A 21948-nucleotide genomic window follows, 5' to 3' on the forward strand; every position below is an offset into this window, starting at 1 on the left:
CAAGCATGCCCAGTAGGAATGGTTTGGTGGTTTCCTCAAGGCTGTAACTTTCTGACTGTGGATTTTGTCTGAATTCAGACTGCTCCTTTGCTAACGCAGAGACTGTTTGATGTGATATTTGCACCTGAGGCTGCTCTGAGCTGCCCAGTGAAAGCCACGGCTGCTCTGTAAGCAGTGGGGCTGTGAGATGACATCTGCACAGCAGAACGTGCTAATTACTGCTCTGAATTCAGACCTGCCCACCTGGAAAGCTGCTTCTCCCCTCACCTGTCCTGTGTGCACAGTCTGTCTGTGATGGGTGGGCTCTGCTTCACTTCCCATCCCTGGAGCTGCTTGAATTTCAGCAGCAGCGCCCGGGGCTGTGTGAGGAGCTGGGCAGTGCCAGTGGCAGACATTCAGTCTGCTCTGAGCAGGAAAGCCTCATCTCCAGCCCCTGAGCACAGCTCCAGCTCCAGGGAGATCTGGGACACCCCTGTGCCAGCCTGCTCAGGACAGGCTCAGTGGCAGGGACCATGGCACGGGGGGAAACCCCACAATTCTGAGCCTGTGAGCACAGATTAAATGGCAGGGACCATGGCACGGGGGGAAAACCCACAATTCTGAGCCTGTGAGCACAGATTAAATGGCAGGGACCATGGCACGGGGTAAAAACCCACAATTCTGAGCCTGTGAGCCCAGATTAAATGGCAGGGACCATGGCACAGGGTAAAAACCCACAATTCTGAGCCTGTGAGCCCAGATTAAATGGCAGGGACCATGGCACGGGGGGAAAACCCACAATTCTGAGCCTGTGAGCACAGATTAAATGGCAGGGACCATGGCACGGGGTAAAAACCCACAATTCTGAGCCTGTGAGCCTGTCTTGCTCTGCAGGGTCAGACCCGAATTTGTGGATTTTCTGCAGTGAGGTGAGGCTGGCTGGCTGACAACAAAGCCCATGCCAGGAGTCAAGGAGCAGGGATGAGCATGCGGATGCCTCCTGGTGGCTCCATCGTGGCCCTCATGGCAAATTTTCTTTATAAAGTGCCAGCTTCGTGCTCACTTCCAACTCACACCCCTACTAAAAATACAGCAGTAAAGGCATTTTTCTTCCAGACTTCCTACTGTCATGAGAGAACTTGAAATCTCTGCATGCTCAGAAGACAAGGCATTTGCTGCAATACAAATAATATCTAAGATATTAAGTAATGCTTTTTCAAAAATACTTTAAAGGCAGCCTTAGCTTCCTGTTGAGGTCTGGATTGTGATGCTTTTATTTTTTATTTTGGGCTAGAGTTTCCATTAGTGCTTGTGGAAAGGTCAGTAATATTCTTAGAGAGTTGAATGGCTCATCCTTAAGCTTTCCATTGGAAAGTGAGAACCAAATAACCCAGTTTTCTTCTTTGTTTGCCTAATGTCCTTTTGAAACTGCATAGATGCCATTTTCATGCAGCAAATTAACAAGTAGCAAAGTCTGACATTTCATTTGCTCAAAACCACAGCAAAAAAATGAAAGAAAAAACCCCGAGCATTTCGTGCTTGTGTAAAACTCCCACAATGTCTGATTCTTGGTGTTCTTCCTTTCATAATCAATCAGATGGATGCCCTGAGACTTCTTTTGCAGAAATAAATTAATCTGTGTGCTATGAATGCAAGGAAAATATATCTTTAAAATTCACTCTACCTTTAGAAAAGTATTTGTTACAAGAAAAGGAGCAAACAGTGCCACCTTGTATATTGTATTTGGATTTTTGGGTTCTTCTGGGTACTGTAAGCATTTTCCTTCAGCTAGGATCTTTTTATAGGTGGTATGTAATACGTGTTGTTTTCTTGATATATAAAATGTAACAGTTTTTCTTACACGAACAGGGAATGTTTTTTTCCTTTAAAAAAAAAACAAAGCTCTTAGTTCAGTTGAATGAATTTATTTGCTATCCAGACTTCCTTTGTTAGTACAGCTGCTCACCTAAGCACAAGAGGGGTTTTTAATGAAGGAAGGTGATGTTTGCTCACCATAAAGCACCAGCCTGGGATACATTATTATAGCTTTAATTTAGCTGGTCCAGTGAACGTGCAGATTTGGATAAAAGGGGTTTCATGCTGTAGTGTCTTCACTACTCTTTAGGTGTTTGGAGTCAAAGCTGAGAAAGCCCAGAGCTCCCCGTGCCCTTTGTCTCTGCTGGCAGCCAGGGAACGTGTCTGACACCCCCCCATCACACCAGAAATTCATCATTCATCCCGTGTAGGCAGATTCACAACACAACCTTCTCTTTTAGGTTCTGTTTTGTTAAAGCCTGATGCCTCAACATCCAAGCAAAACTGTTATGTTTTGGTAATTCTCCAGGCTTACAAGAGCCCCTTCTTGGCTGGTGCCTGGAGCACCTCTGTGTGCTTTGGCTTTACGGCGAGCAGCATCGTTCTTAAGGGCAGTTCAGCCAGTGGCTGGGCCCAAATCCTGCAGGAGTCACTGGGGATTTTCTTGTTCTTGTGGGGTTTTAATACACCGACGTTAATGTAGCAGTTTAGGGGCTTCAACTTAACCTCAGAGATGCACCTGCCTCCTAGAGAGGCCGGGACAGCACCCAGAGCCGACGTTCAGGTGTGCGAAGGAGTCGCAGCCCTGCAGGATCTCCCTGCAGGTGTTCTGGGCAGCGATTTCTTTAGCGCTGCCAGAGTACAGGATGAGGGGTTTCCCCTCGGAAGGCGGTGGGGAAAGCAGGAATGCCCTCGGTGGGACAGGGCTGCCCGCGGGTCGCGTTCCGAGCGCGGGGGAGGTTCGGAGGGAGGCCGGGGGCTGTCCATCCCAGATGCCGTGTCTGTCCATCCCGAATGCCGTGTCTGTCCTGGCTCCCTGGCCCCAGGAGCCGGCCAGCTGCCGTGTCTCATGCCGTGCTGTGCTGCAGGCCAAGGTGCGGGAGCTGGAGGAGAAATGCCGGACGCAGAGCGAGCAGTTTAACCTGCTGTCGCGGGAGCTGGAGCGGTTCCGGCAGCAGGCGGGCAAGATCGACCTCCTGAGCGGCACCTCCCTGGCAGCCCCGGGGCTCCCCGGGCCCCCCGGGAAATCCCTGGCCCAGCTGATGAACGGGATAGCCACCTCCATAGGCAAAGGTAAGGGGCAGCAGGGCTGCCGCCCGCTGCCAGGCTGTGATGGGCAAAGGGAGCGCAGAGCCCTGGCTCGGTCTGGGGTCACCTTCACCCTGCAGAGCATCCCTGTACCTCCTCTGAGCCCCTTCCAGTTTCAGCTGGGCGCTGCTGTTGGTGCCTTCAGTTTGAGCTCTCATCTTTTCCAGACTCTGCACTGCATTGGTGTGTGGCTCTGAACTCCATATAAAGTGTCAGCAGTTCTCAGGCACACAGAACAATCCTTTTCCAGCCCCAGAACCAAGGACACTGCTGCAGCTTCAGCCCAAAAAGTGTAAAACAACAGGGAATGGAGGAGAGCAGTCTGGGAGGATGGGACTGCACAACCTGGAGTTGTGATTGGACAATTAACCCAAATAATATATTGAAATGGAGCAAAAAATAATATATAATGCATAGAAATGGACCAAAACTTACAAAAGTGTGAAAACTCGTGACATGCCATCCAGCTTGGGTGGAGCCACAGCTGGGCTCTTGTGCTGCCCAAGGTGCATCCTTTGAGGCCCTTCAATAAATCCCTACTTTATTCCTGTAACTGTCCAGCCTCTGTTCCAGGGAGCCTCTCCAGGCATCACTGCAAGCAAAATTCTCTTAATTGTTGTTGAGTGTAGTGGTAAGAAACCTGTTCAGAGTTAAAATTGCCTATTCTTCATGTGAAAATGTGCCTGTCTGCATGTCCAGGCTTTGTTGGAAACCCTCCCCTGTCCCAGGGACAGGAGCAGGTCTGTTCTCTTGTTAGAGGAGGAGTTAATGGGGAAAGAAAGCACAGAGACCCCACACACTGCATTGGCCATTACATAGAAAAACCATTTAAACAGACCTGGGTAGAAAATGGGGAAACTGAATGGAGTATTTTGAGAGACATCAAAATGGCTTGGGCTCAGTTTCTTTTGTGCAACGGAAATTATGCACTTCTCCATAAAAGTTTGAAAGTAAAACTTTTCAAAAAGCAAAAAATAGTCTCAAGAGAAATGGAGAACATAAAGTAATTTTAAAAATATATATATATCTGTATTGATGTTCTTACACTACAGTCAACAGTGTGTGTTTATCCAAGATCTGTGCTGCACTTTCACCGGGTCATCTCCTGCTGCCAGAGGCAACGGCTCTCCAAGTGCAGAGCTTTGTAAACGATCCATTATTCATAGGAAAATGACAAAGCTCGAGGCAAGAGGTTACCTGAGGACACTTAAAAACAGCTTCCATGTCAATCACATGCTGGATTGTGTGTTATTCCATGTAAATCACAGGTCAGATTGTGTGTTATTCCATGTGGATCACAGGTTAAATTGTGTGTTATTCCATGTGGGTCACAGGTTAAATTGTGTGTTATTCCATGTGGATCACAGGTTAAATTGTGTGTTATTCCATGTGAATCACAGGTTAAATTGTGTTATTCCATGTGAATCACACGTTAGATTGTGTGTTATTCCATGTGAATCACACACTGGATTATGTGTTATTCCACGTGGATCACAGGTTAAATTGTGTGTTATTCCATGTGAATCACAGGTTAGATTGTGTTATTCCATGTGAATCATGTTAGATTTTGTGTTATTCCATGTGAATCCCGTGTTAGATTGTGTGTTATCCCATGTGAGGAGTGTGATCAGCATCACCCAGGCTGGATCACTTCAATTGCCCTGCAAAGAAACAGTTGTCAGGTCACTCTCATTACTTACAAATTCCCCCAAGTCGTTTGGAAATAAGTTAAAAAGGAACAGGAAAAGTTAAATGGTCTTGCTTTTTTTTCCTAAGCTAGTAGAGAAGCTCTGATGCCCAGGGGCCAGGAGATCAGAAGTGACTTCCCTGCTGCTGCAGACGAGCAGTTACTGTCAGAGGAGGGTGCTGAGCTCGATGTGATGCCAGGGCAGGGGCAGCTGAGGTGACATCCCTGTGTCACTGCAGCCCTGGCTCTGAGCTGTGTGTAGGAGCGACGGTGGGTCGGGCAGAGACAAGAGATCTCTGAAGTCAGGTTTTGGAACTTGTGTTTATTGCAAAGGGCGTGGGTGCAGGACCCTGCTGAGAGCTGCCAGCTGCAGCTCGGAGCAAGTCTGAAAGAGAGACCCCAAAGAGAGACCTGAAAGAGCTAGAGAGACCCCAAAGAGCAGGAGAGAGGAAGTTCCCATTACAATCCATAAACCTTCTTCTGTGCTGAATATTCTAATTTTCACTAACCAATCCAGTACAAGATACAAATCCTATAGCATTACATACGGCCTATGAGAATCATGACATTACCATTTTGTGTTACATTTTAAACCCTAAAAACTACTCTTTGGACCCCTTCTGCCAAGCTGGTAGGGTCTGCTCTGCCCCTTGGAGCTGTCTGCAAGCAGAGGGTGTTGTTTCATCAAAAGGGGATTGCCTTCAGCCAGCCCTACCATTGTTTTCCAGTTGTTCAGTAACCAAGGCTTGGTGTCTCAAAGCTTGCTTTCATTTAAATCTCGCTTACAGTTTCCATATTCTCAAAATCTTTTGCCAGGCAATCATATTTATAAGGCTTTCCTTTTTCATCTTCCCCAACATCTGTGTGCCTGGGCTTCCTGAGCAGGGCTGGGGCTGCTGGCCACGCTCTGTGCTGCCCTCAGGGGATATTAAAGGCACTAATGGAGAATCCCCAAGGCATTTCCTGATAGACACAAGGATTTAGTAGAAATTTCCTAAATACCAACAGCAGCAGCTCCTCATGTCTCTAAGGACTGGACTCTCAAAGCAACAATTAATTTAAAAGGAAAGGTAATTAGGTATTGGACTGTCCTTTAGGCAGAAGTGAAGGTCCAGCCTGTGTCACTGTGATTGATTTAATGAAAAATGAAAATCAGCTGAACATCTTTTAGGTACTCAGTCAAACTCTCCAAGCTAATTTATACTTATGCTAATGGAAAAACCTTTTTAAAAACTTCAAAACGTGCCAAACTGAAATCTCCCCAGTAACCCTTGAGTGAAACCACAGCAGCCACAGCCAGGTCTGCACCCAGGACATTTAAGGGCCTTCCTCTCTGAGCCTTTCTCAAAACCTATTGATTTTTGTGGGACTTGGAATTCAGGGCCTGCAGCACTTGTGTCCAAACAACAGAAGTGCTTGGACAACATTGATCCTCAGAGTGACTGCACTGATGACAATAAAGTCGTGTTTGAGCCAGTGGGCAGGATTTCTAATTACTGAAATCAGCCCTCTCTCTAGAATGATGGTGGAGTACAGCAAGTTCTTCAAACCAGAAGTGTAATTATTTTTATTATGTGTGAGGAAGAAAGAACACAAGAGGGAACACAGGGAGGCTTTCAAAGCAAAGCAAATGATGGAAATGAGATCAGTTTATGGCCAGCTGCTTTGCCTTAATTGGTGATGTTTGAATGGATCAGGAAAGGAAATAAACCTAGCCAGGATGGATTACAGCATAAAAAGTTCACTTTAAACCTACAATAATGTCTCAATCAGATATAGAAGCCTTAAGATTTATTATTCATCAGTTAAAAGGCTCATTTAAATGGTCCTTCTAGATGATTTAGGTAGTCCATATGGAATCAGCAATTGCAATAAATAAAATGGAGAGTCTAATTGCCATGCAAGTATGGACAGATTTAATTCCCCTGAAACATTTAAATTAGATATGGTGCTCTTCCTTTTTCCTTGATAGGGTGTTCTTCAGACTTCATGAACAAATAGTTGTCAGTCAGGAAAATAAAGGCCATTTTAAGCATATATAGATTTAAAAAGACTTCACTGACAAAATTCCTGTGGCTTTTTAGGATTTTTCTCTGGTATTTAAAGGAAAAGAAAAAGGCATTTCTAGATGCTGCTGTGTGTTCTTATGAGCTGACCTCTTGTATATTTTCTTTTTAACTCTGTTTTTTTTTTTTTTCTAGAGGGGAAATATAAAAGGAAAGGTGTTTTACTGGAATTTTTGTTTGTTTGTTTGTTTGTTTGCTTGTTTTCTTTTCTGTAGGTTTCCAGTTAACAAGCTTTAAACCAGTCTGCAGATCTGATTCCTCCTCATTCTGCTGCTCAAGCCCAGGGCCCTCAGTGTAATTGCCTTGGATGGATGAGAGAGCCAGGTTTAATCAGTTGCTTTTTTTGGAGGCAAACTTAGGTCAGTTTTGAATGCAGCCTTTTTCTTGTACGGCTGTGTTGCCAAGCTGCAGGAGCAGAAATCCTCTGCAGGAGGGAGCAGGAGGTCCCAGATACTCAGGAGGAATGTGCGTCCTGCACTCTGAATCTCAGTTTTGGTTTGGTTTTTTTGTTTTGCAGAGGCATTACTGGATGATGCTTGTGTTTATTTTTCAGTCCAGCTGTGGCTCTACATAGGTGGAACCACCTGAGTTTACATAGAATATTTGTCTCATAACCTTTTTAAAAGGCTCCTCTGCAGAACACACAGGAGCTCACTGCTGAAGTTGTTTGATGGGGCACATTTCTGCCACAAAGATCTGTTCTTCCCTCTTGCTGTTGGATATTCAGGGCCTCTGCTGGGCAGGGAGGTGTGTGCGTGGAGTTATCAGCACTAATTGTTGAAATCAGCCCTTTGGCAATAACGATGGTGGAGTACAGCAGGCTCTTCACAGCAGAGGTGTGATCATCTGGGGCCAGAGATGTGCCCGGGCCATCCTGCAGTCACAGCCACCACACACCTTTCTCTCCTGTGTGTTAAGGACTCAGGGTAAATTTTATGTACCTTATTTTCCAAGTGAAAAACACAAGACAGGCCCATATCTTCCAGCATCTTGATATTCCTGGAGTTCCTGATAATGTGTGTTCCTGTGCTGGTTATTGTCCTGTATGGATGCAGAGCAAGGGCTGCATTGCCCCAGAACCTTCCTCCACATTCTGTACCTAGTGCCAGTGATTTGAAAACAAAGCCTGGAGAATGCAGGAGGTCTGAGACCAACCAGAGGCTTCCTTTGAATGAATAATCACAGTTGGCCCAATTATTTATAGCTTGGCACTGGCAGGCGGAGATGGCAAACACATTAACAGCAAACAGAAGGAGCAAAATTGGCTAAAGGTTCCTGAATGGGGAGCACTTCTCTGTTATAGATGTGCAAAAGGTTCCAAGAATAAAAAATGTGCCCTTTCCCAGCCTGGGGATTGCTCTAAGTGGGGCTGGTTGTAATTAATCTTTTGTGTGGTGAGCTGTATATTTCCCCGCTGTCAATGTGCTGAAGCTGGCCTGCTGTAAATTACAGTGATGCAGAGAAAATTAATCATATTGGACTAATGAGCACACCAGAAACCCTCTGATGGTATTCTTGGAGCTTTTTCTCCTCTGCAGTGAGTACAAAGAGGTTCCTCTGACAATTCCTGGTGACCTGGACTGGGAATCTTGAAATTCAGTAGCAAAACGTTGCTGACCAGACTTCTGGCAGAACAGGAGAGGAAATGCTGAACCTACACATATTCAGGGGCTGAAAAATGAGAGCACCGGCTCATTATGTTGATGAGAGGCAGAATGCATTCTGCACATCTGAATGTGTCAGCAGCAGCTCGCTGTGCTCCACTGCAGCTCCTGCTCTGCTGCAGGTAAAATCCAGCTCCGTTTGCAATTCCTGCTTTGGGGACCAAACCAACAGTGAAAGGGAAAATGTACACGTGGCTTTTACCAGCTTTGTTAGTCTCTCTTGCAGCCTGGACCACGCTGTTCTTGTCTCACCTCTGGTTTTCACCTGAGTCAGGAGGAGAGAACAGCGTTCAGCCTCTCGTGAGGCTACTCATTGTGCAGAGTAATCTCTCTTTTCCTTTCTTCTAAACTCTTTTTAAAAAGCACAGTAAAAATACTCCAGGAGGATTTTTGGAGATTTTTCCTTTTGCACAGTCTGAGTTTCCATGTTTTAGAAACTGGAGGGATAGCCCTGGGATCAAATTAATGTGGTTTAGTGCTGGTGTCAGTGAGGACCTCCTTGGAAATACAAGGCAGGTGCTCCTGGCTCTTCCTGCCTGCCAAAAGTCAAACAACTTCATTGCAAAATGAATATCCTGCCAACTGCATCATTAGCATTCCAGTCTCTTTTTTAGAACACAAATGTATGACTTGCTTCTGACTTCCAGATTATGACAGAGTCCCCAGAAGGAATGCAGGCTCCAGCAGCAGCTCTGCAGTGCCAGGTGTGTTACACAGCGTGGCTCACAGCTTCCCCACACACACCCGGGGGCTCAGGACAAAGGTGGATTCTTTTCACTGGGGGAAACTCTACCTTGGAGTTCTTTGAATGAAAATGCCTTCACTTTCTGCCTGTAACTTCTGTCATGTTTTGTTACATGTTGTTGGCTTGAGCAATTTACCAAAGTCTGGCAGGCTGAGCTATGTCCATGCTCTGCAGCCTACCCACCACAGCCTTCTTCTTGAAAGGCTTCTGACAGGAGAGGACAGTAACCTTCTGCTGGGTAGTGGCAGTGTTTGTGCTTGGGAGCCATTCCTGACCCTCGTGTGTGCTCTGTTCACTGCCAGGTCATGAAAGCCCTTCTGGAAGTCGCTGTGTGATCTCAGAGTTTATCCGACCCCTTCAGATATCTGGAGACAAACCAGAACAACTGTCTGTCAAACCCACGTTCCTGTCCAAGTCAAGATCTGGTACCCCAAGATGCAGATTTGATTCAGACGTGAGTCTTCTTCAATTTTTTACTGAAAAAGTGATTTGGGGCTGAGGCTCCTCTGCTCCAGCAGGCAGTTGCAGGTTGATCTACCTGCTTTTAAAAAGTCAAGACATGAATGTTCTCATTTTCTGAGGCAACTTGGGAACATGATCAGTGGGAATTTAAGTGACATTTTCAAAGGAGCTGCAGCTGATGTCCCAGTTACACGGGATGAAAATCAGCTGTGTGAGGAACTGGAGCTTCTCTGAAGATCTCAGTGCTGCACACAGAGCGTGTCTGGGTGAGGGGCACAGCAGCATTTCTGCTCTGGGGCAGGGCTGTGGCAGGCAGGTGTGGCAGAGCTGTGTTCCAGAGGGGGGGACTGCAGCAGCCTGGGCAGAGCAGCAGGAGCTCCGTGCCTGCCCCAGGACGCTGGCACAGAAAATGCTTGGGTCATTTTGCAGGACTCGCTCTCTGCCTGGCTGCTGTGCTGTGTGACCCTTCCCCTGCAGCAGGGCAGGCACCACCTGCTCACAGCCCCCCCAGCTTCTCCCAAGGGATTCTGAGCCTGGAAAATGGGAGTGAAATTGCAGGATGCTGTCACTAAAGTAACTCAGCTCCACATTTTGTAGTCAGTCATGCTTTTGAAGGGTTCTGTTCCTCCTTCCTTGGGAAGCTTTTCTGCTTTTCATTGGAATTCCAGTAGAAATCCAATGGGAAGCTCAGAAGAATTGTTCAAAGTTGGTTTTTTAATATTTAGGACAAATATTAAATATAAAAACTGCGTAGAACAAATCTTGGAAACTCTGTGGAAGGGTATTATTTTCTATTAAATACCCTGGTTTATATGGGCAGATAGCCATGAGGAAATGATCTTCAGATTTTACCCCTCATTTCAGGAAATCCCTTTCCTAATCTTTACAGGAGTAAATAAGTTGCAAGTGCGTGCATATTTTCTATCTATGTTATATTAATTGATATGAAAATGTGAAAGTTGATGGAATCAAAATGTTTCTAAATGGATCAAAAGCCTGAGGGCATTCCACAAAATACTGGATTCTTGTAGAGTGGGAATTCCATGGGCATATCTGAGGATTATCCAGAGGAAATATTTGTGTATATTTGTGTAGCAGCATTATTGAAAATTGGAAACATTAACTGCTCTTTGAAGAGGCCACAGAAAAAGCAGCTTGGCAAGGAGACTTAGGGAAGCAGAACTAACAGCAAGGAACAGGAGAAGCAAACGTCAAATTTAATTCCCCTTTTCTATTACTTTTGAGCTATCTCTCACTGAGGATGTCAAGCCCTCTTTTGCAGAACTGTGTGTTTTGTGCCTTCTAGAGTGTAATTATGTGATACACTCTTACATTATGCAAGCTCACAGAAATTCAGCTCCATTCCTCTTTAGAGACACCCGGACCCAAAGGAGGGTGTATGAATAAAATCTAAAAAATGAAACATAACGCGGGGTAGTCTGAAATCAATCAGTCAGTCAATCAGTCAATCAATCAGTGATACTCTGGCAGAGCAGTGTGTGCTGGGCTAAACCACCCTCAGGAGTCAATTCAGAGGAAAAGGGACTTCACTGAGAATTTTCCTGGTGTGCTCTTGGCAGGGACTGGTTTAGACCTGGCAGCTGCAGTTCAGGGTTCACTCTGTCTAGGTTGTAAAATTTTGCTCAGTTTTTGGACAGTTTATTGTATTTGATCCCACTGTTAACCCAGCATTCTACCTTAATTAAAGTTTTCTCAAGTTCAGGCAAAAAGTTGGTCATTTTTTCTGAAATGGCTCACAGCAGACTGTACAATGAGTGGAGGGAGGTTCATCCCTCACTTTAAAACCACTACTAGCTCAAAGCACAGCTGAAATTACTGTTTTACTAGTGAGAGACCTCGTGCAGAGCTAAAACAGGCAGAGTCTGTGTTGATTCAACACCACAATTAAATCTCCAGGTTTTGTAGACCAGATTTGTAATTGAATAAACGTGTGGCTTTGCAGGATTGAATTAAATGTGATGTGAAATTCAGAGTAAAATATGTTATTTCCTTCAGGCAGTGGAAAGGATGGCGTTCAAGAGATGCTGATGCTGTGGATTGGGTTGGGTTGGATGGGATTGGATTGGCAAGGAGTATGTTTTGTGTGATACTCGTGGTTTCCAGGTGTTTGGAGGTTGACACTTGCACCAGTTCTAAACTCAGCATTTGTTTTAAGTGCTGAGGCACTGGATTCTGCCCTTCTAAGTAAAATTAACCAGTTGTGCTCCATGTTAAAATTTAATTATTTTTTCCTTGATATTGTGTGTTCACTGATTCATGTCACCTGTCAGGAAAACTGTTCATTCTTCTGTTTTTGTAATCACATTTTTTTTCTCCCTCCCCCACAGATGGATAATGATCAGAATTCCAATACCTCAAAGCAGAGATATTCTGGGAAAGTCCATCTTTGCATTGCCCGTTATAGGTAAAGCACCCATCTGGTTACAGCCATCACACACAGCTGTAATATTCAACATCAGGTTTGGCTCCACTTCATTCCTGCACTGAATTATTACAAGGAAAGAATGTTCTGGAGGGCCTGTGCCGTTTGCACTGGCTGCAGAGCAGTGCCTGTCCATGTGCCCAAGCTGGCAGAGGGAGCTGAGCTCTCCCACCCCCCTGCATTCCTGTCCTCCAGTGTCTAAATCAGATTAAATGGGTACCTCCTGCTCCAGAGAGGAGGTCTCAGTCTGTTCTTTTCAATTACTTCTTCAAGCAAGAGAATATTTGAAGTCCATCACTGCTTTGCACATTAAAATTTTAGGCATGAAGGACTGTCATGATAAAAATTTCAGTGGCTAACAGTTTCTTTCAGGATGGATATAGATTTAAGTGCTTTCTAAGTCCTTTTTGTCTCTCAGTAGCTTCTCTTAGATGTAGCTTACTGTTTTTGTCTTCTTTTACCTTGCCTCTGTAGAAGTTTCATGAACTTGTATAAAGGGAACATAAGATTGAATACAGCAGCTGGAAAAGACCCCCACAACTGAGTTTGCTTTAATTGATTCTAAAAAATAAAGACAGTTTTGGCCAGTGTTTTTCAAGAGCCCTAAGTGAGCAGTGTCTAAGTAAATGCTGCAGGAAAGGACGTGGGTTTAGGGGCAGAGGAACCTCACAGGCACAGACTGACCCGGGTGTCTCAGAAGGGATGCAAAGACACTGCCCAGGGAAATTGCCCTCCGTGGAGCTGCAGCCCCTCTCCTGAGCAGCACTCTGCCTGTCCCCCCACAGCTACAACCCCTTCGATGGACCAAACGAGAACCCAGAGGCGGAGCTCCCTCTCACGGCAGGAAAGTACCTTTATGTGTACGGAGACATGGACGAGGATGGCTTCTATGAAGGTATTTTTTATTTAATCCGTGAATTCATGCTAATTCATGCAGATTGAAATCAGCTCGTCTGTCAAAGACGCTCAAAACTCTTTCCTTTGTCTGCTCCTAAATCGGTTGCTAAATTTAGCTTTATCATCGTGGTGTTAATTAAAAGAGTTTCTGCACCAGCAAAGCCGCTCCTTGCAGGCAGAGCTAATTATAAAAGATTTTATAGTGTCAGCTTTTCCTACTGGCAAGATTTAAGTTGACAAAAAAGCTTACTGGCAGTTCTGGTATTTCCCTTAATAAGCCTTTATGTTCCCAAGTTGGGGATGTTTTTTATTGCTTTCGCTCATCTCTCTCCCCTTATCTTGTCCACTCTCGAGGCACTGCCATGGACGAGGAATTCCCCTTCAGGGGTTTTAATGGCATTGCTCTTTCTCTGCAGGAGAGCTGCTGGATGGACAGAGAGGGCTCGTCCCTTCCAACTTTGTGGATTTTGTTCAGGACAACGAGGCGCGTCTGTCGAGCGCGCTGAGCAGCGAGCAGGACCAGAACTTCCTCAACCGCTCGGGCCCTCCTCTGGAAGGAGAGCTGGAGATCAGCCCCCCGAGCCACATCGACTCCGGCGTGGTCAGCAACGGCGCAGGGACCCTGGACGTCAACATCGACGAGATTGGAGAAGACATTGTGCCTTATCCTAGAAAAATCACCCTTATCAAACAACTAGCCAAAAGTGTCATTGTGGGCTGGGAGCCACCGGTGGTGCCGCCCGGCTGGGGAACCGTCAGCAGCTACAACGTCCTGGTGGACAAGGAGGTCAGGATGAACATAGCCCTGGGCAGCAGGACGAAAGCTCTGATAGAAAAGCTCAACACCTCCACCTGCACGTACCGGATATCCATCCAGAGCATCACCAACAAGGGCAACTCCGACGAGCTGCAGTGTACCTTGCTGGTGGGCAAGGACGTCATCGTCGCCCCCTCCAACCTCCGCGTGGACAACATAACCCAGATTTCTGCTGAGCTGTCCTGGCTCCCTACAAACAGTAATTACAGTCATGTCATCTTCCTGAACGAGGAGGAATTTGACATTGTCAAGGCTGCTAGCTACAAGTACCATTTTTTTAATTTGAAGCCCAATATGGCCTACAAGGTGAAGGTCATGGCAAAGCCCCACCAGATGCCCTGGCAGCTTCCCTTGGAACAGCGAGAAAAAAAGGAAGCCTTTGTGGAATTTTCTACATTGCCAGCAGGTTTGATATTTTCCTCCCTACCCCAAAACTCTTCAGTTAAATTTCTCTGAAAATACCAGATAAAATACTTTAACCCACACAGCGTTTAGGGAATGTAAGTGCATTTTGGTTGTGACGGTGCAATCAACTTCATTGTACAATTTGAATTTGTAAAGTCAACAGATTCATTGTGTTTGGAAAGTCTGAGGTTTTTCCCCACTTGGCTTTTACATGAGGAGTGCTGGTAAGTGTTGTCAGCCATTCGCCATGATTCAAGACCATTGAAGCAGTGCTGAAAACTAGAGCAGAAATAAGGTAGTGAATTGGCCAAGCACTTCCCATGCTGAATCCCCTCTAGCTGTGAAGTCTGCTGAGCAATGCAGAGCTGCTCTCTGCTGAGGAGCTGAGGTGCAGTGAAGCCTCAGCTTTTGGAGCCAGAGCTCCCAGAATCTTCCCCACTGCTTTGTTCCACTGGGAGCACTTCTAGAGACACAAGCCAACTTTCCACTGTTGTGTAGACAAAACAAAATAGCAGCTGTTGATGTGGTTAGAGGCTGATGCCTGGTTTCAGAGTCATTGGAGCAAAGGAAAAGGATGAATTCAGAGTCAGTGATGGGAGTTACCATCATAGAGTGTCATGCAATTGAACTCATCTTCATTCATCAAATGGAATTGCTCACGTAAAAACAGAAGTGTTTCTCTTTTGGGCACTCAGATCTAAAAATAGAAATAAGTACAGGATCAGGACCAATGGGGCTGCTGCAGTATTTGGAGCTAATTTATGTAGAAAACCCCATGAGGAGCAAAGTGTAGCAGAATTCCAAAACAAACATTTATGCTGATGACCAAGACCATGGAAAATCATCAGGAATAATTTCCCATTTGATGATGGGAGGAAACAGGAACCATGCTGAGCCTCGGGCGTTGCAGTTTGTTAAACCTATCTCTGCACAGCCTGTGAAGGTCGAGACAGACACCCTGGGGATTGCTTCATTGTGGGAGAATGACAGGAAGGTGACTTCTCCTGCAGGAGCAGATTAATGTCATTGTCATTGGTGAGATGCTGGGTTAGACCAGATGCATTCTTCCTTGTAAGCTGAGCAGCCTTGCTGAATTGGGAGTGCTGGCTGTCAATAAAATAGGATGACCAGGAAAGCTGAAATTCAATCCTGAACCAAAATCTCTCTTGGCCAAGAATAGTATAAGGTCAATTTGCATACTCTGAACTTGCAAGATAAAAATACTTCATAGATGCAGGGATGGCGTGAGCAAAACCTTCCTGTTGTGCCTGTCCTCAACATGACCATGATTTCGTTTCCATATCCACTAGAGGACAAAATTCAGTGGCAGCAAACCAGTGAAATGCACTGGCGGTTTGCCAGTGGTCTGGTGTGATATTTGCACACGTATCAAGCGCAGCTGAAGTGTTTGTAGCCTTTTTGGTAGATGAAGAGGATCTGGCTGTGTTTAGTTCGCTGGGAGAAGCAATCTCACAGCAGCCAGGTCTTGTTCTGCTCTGCAGAGATGGCTGCAGCCCAGCCCTGCTTCTGACACGCTTTAGCAGCAGCCTCTGCTGAGGGTTTGCTGGTTAAATTAACACAACAGGATGCTTGAAAAATTTATGAACTAATAATCTCTGTGATATTTTTTCTTTGGCTTTCTGGCCAAAGTAGAGCTATTTATAGCAGGGTAATGCCTTTTAATTAAGGAGGTATGTGGTGTGCTGTTACACTAACACACTGTAAATGCCTTAGGAGGTTACTGGGTGTGTTTTTTGATTCAGTGCAGAGGAAGGACCGTGGGCCCAGCTGTGCTTTATTCAGTTGGTGGAAAATGTTGCAGTTGCAGCCTGCAGCCCGCGCTGTACCTCAGCCCACTGCTCCTGGTCCGAGGCTCCAGAGTGACCGCTCCCATCTCTCTTAGGTCCTCCAGCTCCACCTCAGGACGTGTCTGTCCGGGCGGGGCCCACGCCAGGGACAGTGCAGGTGTCCTGGAAGCCCCCGGCTCTGTCGGCGACGGGGACGTCCCACGGTGCCAGCGTCACGGGTTACGGTGTCTATGCCAAAGGGCAGCGGGTGAGTCCCCTCCTGCCACCCTCTGCTGGAGCTCCAGCTGGCAGGGACGGCTGGCACGGCCCTGCAGGGGCTCCTTAGCTGCAGGTGGAGCCTGTCCTGTGTTTGGGCGTAACCTGCTCCTTTCTAGGAGCCCTTTTGGCCAGAGGGGCTGGAGGGGCGAAGGCCAAGCTGGTGTGAGGGGCAGCCCTGGCGGGGAGCCCACGCCGTGCTGGCAGCAGCTCGCTCTGAGGCGGCCGAGGGCTGTGCCCCAGTGGGCCGAGGGGAGGCCAGCAGGTGGCTGGGTGCTCACAGGTGGCTTCTGTGCCCGCAGGTGGCCGAGGTGACGTTCCCAGCAGCAGAGGGCACGCCGGTGGAGCTGCTGCGGCTGCGCGGCCTGGACGCCCGGGAGGTGACGGTGCGGACGCTCTCTGCACAGGGCGAGTCCGTGGACTCTCCTCTTGCTGCCATTCCATCTGACCTCCTGGTGCCTCCAACCCCTCACCCCAGAACTGCTCCCAAATCTAAGCCATTAGCAAGTGCCGGAGCCCCAGAAACCAAAGAAGAGCACCTAGGCCCACATTTGAAAAGGGATGAGTCGTGGGAGCAGACTCGTTCGGTGTCCCCTGTCCACGGACACATGCTGGAGCCACCCAGCTTCCACGGCCCACTCCAGGGCAGGAGGTCTCCATCCCCCAACAGGATCCTGCCCCAGCCCCAAGGCACTCCAGTCCCCAACACCGTCGCAAAAGCCATGGCAAGAGAAGCTGCACAAAGAGTGGCAGAGAGCAACAGGGTAAAGGCAAACTCCTTCCCAGGGCTTTTTTGGGCTGGTCTGTTCACTGTGACACTTGCCATTGAAGATTGTTCCCCGTGTGCTTCAGGGAGCGGGTAATCTTTCCTAAGCTCTGAAGATCCATAGCTTGAGAAGCGGAGTGCTGAAATTCTGGGCTGATAAAGCCCTCCTGTGTCCGCTGTCGTGGATCCACAGGAAATTTTGCACATTTGTCCTTCTCAGTGCTGCCTGTTCACACACATTTGCAGCTGTTTTTCACTCCAGCTCCTCCTGGAGCTGCCAGCAGTGTTGCTGCCCAAGGCCACCCCTGGTTTGGGACCACCATGACCCATGGCTGCTGCACTGACTCAGATCTTTGCCAGTTGATTTAAATCCCACATTTGGGGCTCTGGGGTCTGCAGCTGATGTGGATGCATCCTGACAACGTGCTGTGGGTTTTCCACACAAATATGCAATATTTAAATACTCCCAGTGCCCTGGGCAGTTCCTTTCTCATCACAAGCTGCTCACAACTGTCTGTAACTTCTTGCAAGCTGAGGTGTCACTTATTCCATAGATTTTCTTGGTGCTTCATCTGGCAGTCATCAGTTATGTCCAGTTTTTAGTCTCCCATTGTATCTCCAAAATAACTGCATTAATTTTGACAGTTCACACATGACTTAACAGCCCCAGCGTATTGACTGTTCCTGTTTTGGGATGCATTTGATACAGTGGGTAAATCGAACCAGCTTTTGAGAACCTGAATAACTCTGAATCAATAAGGTCTGATAAATACATATGTATGCATCTGTATCTATCTTCCTTTTGTTTAAAAATAAGACTGGAATGTAATAGAGGGAGAAAAGGCGATTGGTTTCTTTGGCCCCATGAGGTGAAAGTGGATTTAAGAACCATAGAGGGAAAGAGAACAGAAATACTTTTTCTGGTTTGGAAAATTGCTGACATAACCTGTGCTCTGAACCACGTTTATTACATTAGTTTAAGTGACGCTTGAAATGTTTTATTCAGGAATGTGGACAGAAGTTTATAGACAAATTAATTCTAAATTAAATCAAATCCTGCCAGGGATATTTGTCATGTTTAGTCCCCTGTGGTGTGAATTCTTCACTCATGGTAAGTGCTGCAGAAGGAGCTGTGTGCCTGCCCCTGCTTCTCGGTGGCTGCTGGGCACTGTCACCAGAGCCAGCAGGAATTGCTGAGGCCAAGAGGCTCCTCAGAGCACAGCAAGAGCCCACAGCCTCCTTCTGGGGCTTTTTGTGTATTGAGGTCACAAATGCTGTTGTGGCTTGATCATCCACTACCTCTGCCAAGGGGAAAGGAGTGTCTTTGCTGGCAGCCTCTGACTGCAGAATACTGAGAATTTTGATAAGTGGCACAGGGAGGAGAGCTGGCAGCTCATCTGATAAGCACATAGAATCAGGTAATTGTTTAAGAGTGAGGGTAATAAAACAGGCAAGAACTTCTTGAAAAGCTCCTCAAAGGTTCCAGCCAGGGGGAACTAACAGTGCTTTAAACCATGAGAACATTTAAATGTTGCATGCTTGAGTCTTTGTATTTGCATTTGTGTCCCTGGGTGCAGGGGCAGTGTCCCTCACAGCTCCTGGCTTTGTTGCTTCCCCAGATGGAGAGGAGGAGCGTTTTCAGCGAGAGGAGCAGCGCGGCCCCATACTCGGACGAGGAGGAGGATGGCTACGACTCCCCCAAGGTCAAGCGAAGGGGAGCCTCGGTTGATGATTTCCTGAAAGAGTCGGAGCTTGGAAAGCAAGTGAGTAGCCTGGCTTTGTTGTTGTAGCAGGTGCTCAGCAGGAGCCAGGTGTTTTCTGGAGCCCAGCTCTGTCAGGTCACTCTGAGGGCTCTGGCTGTGCTGGTGACACAGGCTGTGACACAGGTGACTCAAATCGTGACACAGGCTGTGACACAGGTGGCACAGGTGAGGCTGAGCCGTGGGCAGGGATGCTCCTGGTCCTGGGGCCTGGCCCTGTCCCTGTGCTTGGCACAGGGATTTCCTGGGCATCCTCCCTTCCAGCAGCCCCAGGCACTGGAAACTGAAAGCATGAAGATGGCAAAGAATATAGAAAATGTGACTGGACTGTCCTGTTTGTGCTCTGGGCCTTTTCTGTGTGAGGAGTCACTGCTGCATGTGAGAGCCTGCTCATGAGTGGGAAGGATTGCTGTGTGCCCTAAGGGCATCACCTGTAACCTAACAGCCCAATGACAGCAAACAAGCATGGTGTAGGATTGGCTCCAAGGAATAGAAAGATGCTGGCAGAAGAATTTTGGACAACTGTGCAGCTTTTAGTCTGATCCCACTGAAAACAAATATTAAATAATTTATTTCAAGAGAGATGTAAATTCTAGAAAAGAGATGGATTTTAGTCCAAGACTTGACTTCCTGTGTTGAAGGTCCACAATGGTGATAATATGCTGCAAGAATTAAAAGCTGATCACTTTTAAATTATAATGTGATGTAACAAACAGCTGCAAAGAACAGATGATATGTGAATTATCCTAAGGCTTTTACAATTTGGTCAGCAAGTCCATTGATGCATGAAGGATCTCTTTAATAAGGGGAATTTAATCAAGACTAAAACTAGATTTGGTGCTGTGAAAGGAGATATTCTTTATTATATCACCTGGGATTGAGACTGGATTTCTTGAATTACGATCATAAATGGGCAGAACAGAACAGAATTTCCGCGTGACATGTCCAGCAGAGCAGAGGCCAGCCCGGTGATGTAAGTCCCTGCGGCTCCTCGTGCTGTTCCAGCCCAGAAGATGGCCAGGTCAGGCAGGATTAGCAGCTTTAGCAGTGAGATTTCTGCTGTCCTTCTCTCAGGCTCACTACTGCCTGGGGGATGAGTACCACACGGAGAGCAGCCGTGGCTCGGACCTGTCGGACATCCTGGAGGAGGATGAGGAGGAGCTCTACTCAGAGATGCAGCTGGAGGAGGGCGGCCGGCGGCGCCTGAGCCTCACCTCGCACGGCGCGCTCAAGGTGAGGGCTCGGGCACCCAGGTGGGTGCTGCCTCCAGGGCTTCCTTCAGCCACCCCGAGGGCCTGCAGGCATTACAGCTCACTGTGTGCTAGGGAACTAGAACTGGGCTACTTTAATGCATCTGTTACCTGGTTGGGTTTCACTGTTTGACATAAACTTTTAACTAATGGACTTTTCCTATATGTGATTGTTGCACTTGCAGTTTCTGTTCTGCATCTGGGGACCTTCCCCTGTCTCTGTGAAGATATACTGCAAGTGCTACCCCAAAAAAATGAGTTGTTTCTGAGCAAGATTTGTAAAAACTTATAAAACAACTTATGTTTTTCCTGTCTGAGTGATTTGTCCGTGTACCCAGTGCTAGTCCCATACCTTCCACAGGCTTCAAGTGTTCCTGTAAGGAAGGGAGTTGTTTCAGCTTTGTTTGATCAGAGCTTTGTCAGAACTCCTTGTGCTCTGAATTTTAGGGAATCACCAGAGAGAGTAGGAAATATGTTCCAGAAATAATGCTTTAATACAGGAATATTCATCAAGAAAGAAAATTCAGTGCAACAACTAAAGCATATGCAGAACACTAAACACACCCAATACTGAATATATATTTGCCATATTATATTTGTACTTGTAAATTGTATTTGCTTCTTTATGTGTGCAGTAATTATACAAACTGTGTTTTCTTAGAAAGCACAAGCCCACAGATTTACTTTTTCTCCAGTAGATTGTTACTCAACTAAAATCAGTACTATTTTGTCATGCATACAAGAATTCTGACCATTCTTATGACTGCTTTTATGTGCTGTAAATTCAGTTTATTCTGATACTCTCTGCAGTGAGACAGGTACTTTTTCAAAAGAAGAAATTGCCAGTGTTTGTATTACTGCACCAACATGAAGGGTGAAACCAAAATCCTTCTGCGTGCTCATTGTATCCCCTTCCCCTGGGAAAGAAGAATAATCCCCAGACTTCTTGTTTTTTATGCATCAGAAGGTGTATTTACTTCTTGGATTTAAATTAGTATTACCAGTGTTGATAGTGAGAAAGTTCCAGAGCCTTAACTGGCATAGGAAATAGTTTTTAACCTGCTAAGGTTTGCAGGCTTCTCTTGATGCAGTTCATGCTTACTGATCTTTTATCCACTTCTGTGGCACTTTATCTCAAGTTTCACAGGTGTTACACACATTTTAAAAACAAAGGAAAATAGGCGAAACAGTCTAAAGTAATTTAGAAAGTTCCCTCTGCCTGTAAGGGGACAACGTCCAAACAGCAGCTAAGTTTAGCATGCTCGGAGGGAGATGCTGCTGATCTCCAGGAGGATCTGTCGTTATTTTTGGGGGCTGTTGAGCCCAGAGGTGCCCCTGACCCGGGCACTAGGCACAAGGAGAGATGGTCTCCGATGCAGAACCAATAATCCTGGAGTCAGAGCCAGCATCTCCTGCCCTGTGCTCCCTTCCCTCTTCCAGAGCCCAGCCAAGGCACTCCCAGGGTTCCGTGTCAGACCAGCCTGTGGTTTGTGGAAATGGAATAGGAAAATTGTTAAATGTATCTGGCATGTCCAGAATGCTTGTTTTACCCAGGCTGGGATAATTTTTACCTGCTTCTGGCACAAACAGACTTTTACTTCTGCTCATAGGTTGATTTTCAAGCACTGGTTTTATGAAGCAAGTACAAAATCATGATGAGAGATTTGATGACAGTGCAGAGCAAGTGACATCAGAGAGCAGCCTGTGTCCCAGGGGACTTTTCCTGGAAGCCAAGCTTTAAAAATGGTGCAGGTTTTTTAGACTTTTGGAAAGGAAACCAGAACTTCTTTAATGATGGCTGTGGAATAACTCTCCTCTGAC

The 21948-nt window shown here is 46.6% G+C and overlaps 1 protein-coding gene across 2 annotated transcripts in view; it reads left to right on the forward strand.

The window, feature by feature from the left end:
* Positions 1 to 21948, forward strand: part of RIMBP2 (RIMS binding protein 2) — a 104762-nt gene that overhangs the window by 70031 nt on the left and 12783 nt on the right. For both annotated transcript variants that reach the window (XM_068208327.1, XM_068208328.1), the window contains exons 6-14: positions 2883 to 3087; positions 9567 to 9718; positions 12075 to 12151; positions 12955 to 13064; positions 13483 to 14289; positions 16192 to 16343; positions 16654 to 17115; positions 18737 to 18880; positions 19952 to 20110. In XM_068208327.1, coding sequence (XP_068064428.1) covers positions 2883 to 3087; positions 9567 to 9718; positions 12075 to 12151; positions 12955 to 13064; positions 13483 to 14289; positions 16192 to 16343; positions 16654 to 17115; positions 18737 to 18880; positions 19952 to 20110 — 2268 coding nt within the window. The remainder of the gene's footprint in view (positions 1 to 2882; positions 3088 to 9566; positions 9719 to 12074; positions 12152 to 12954; positions 13065 to 13482; positions 14290 to 16191; positions 16344 to 16653; positions 17116 to 18736; positions 18881 to 19951; positions 20111 to 21948) is intronic.

Source organism: Anomalospiza imberbis, chromosome 18 (genome assembly GCF_031753505.1).
Source record: "Anomalospiza imberbis isolate Cuckoo-Finch-1a 21T00152 chromosome 18, ASM3175350v1, whole genome shotgun sequence".
Classification (NCBI taxonomy): Eukaryota; Metazoa; Chordata; class Aves; order Passeriformes; family Viduidae; genus Anomalospiza; species Anomalospiza imberbis.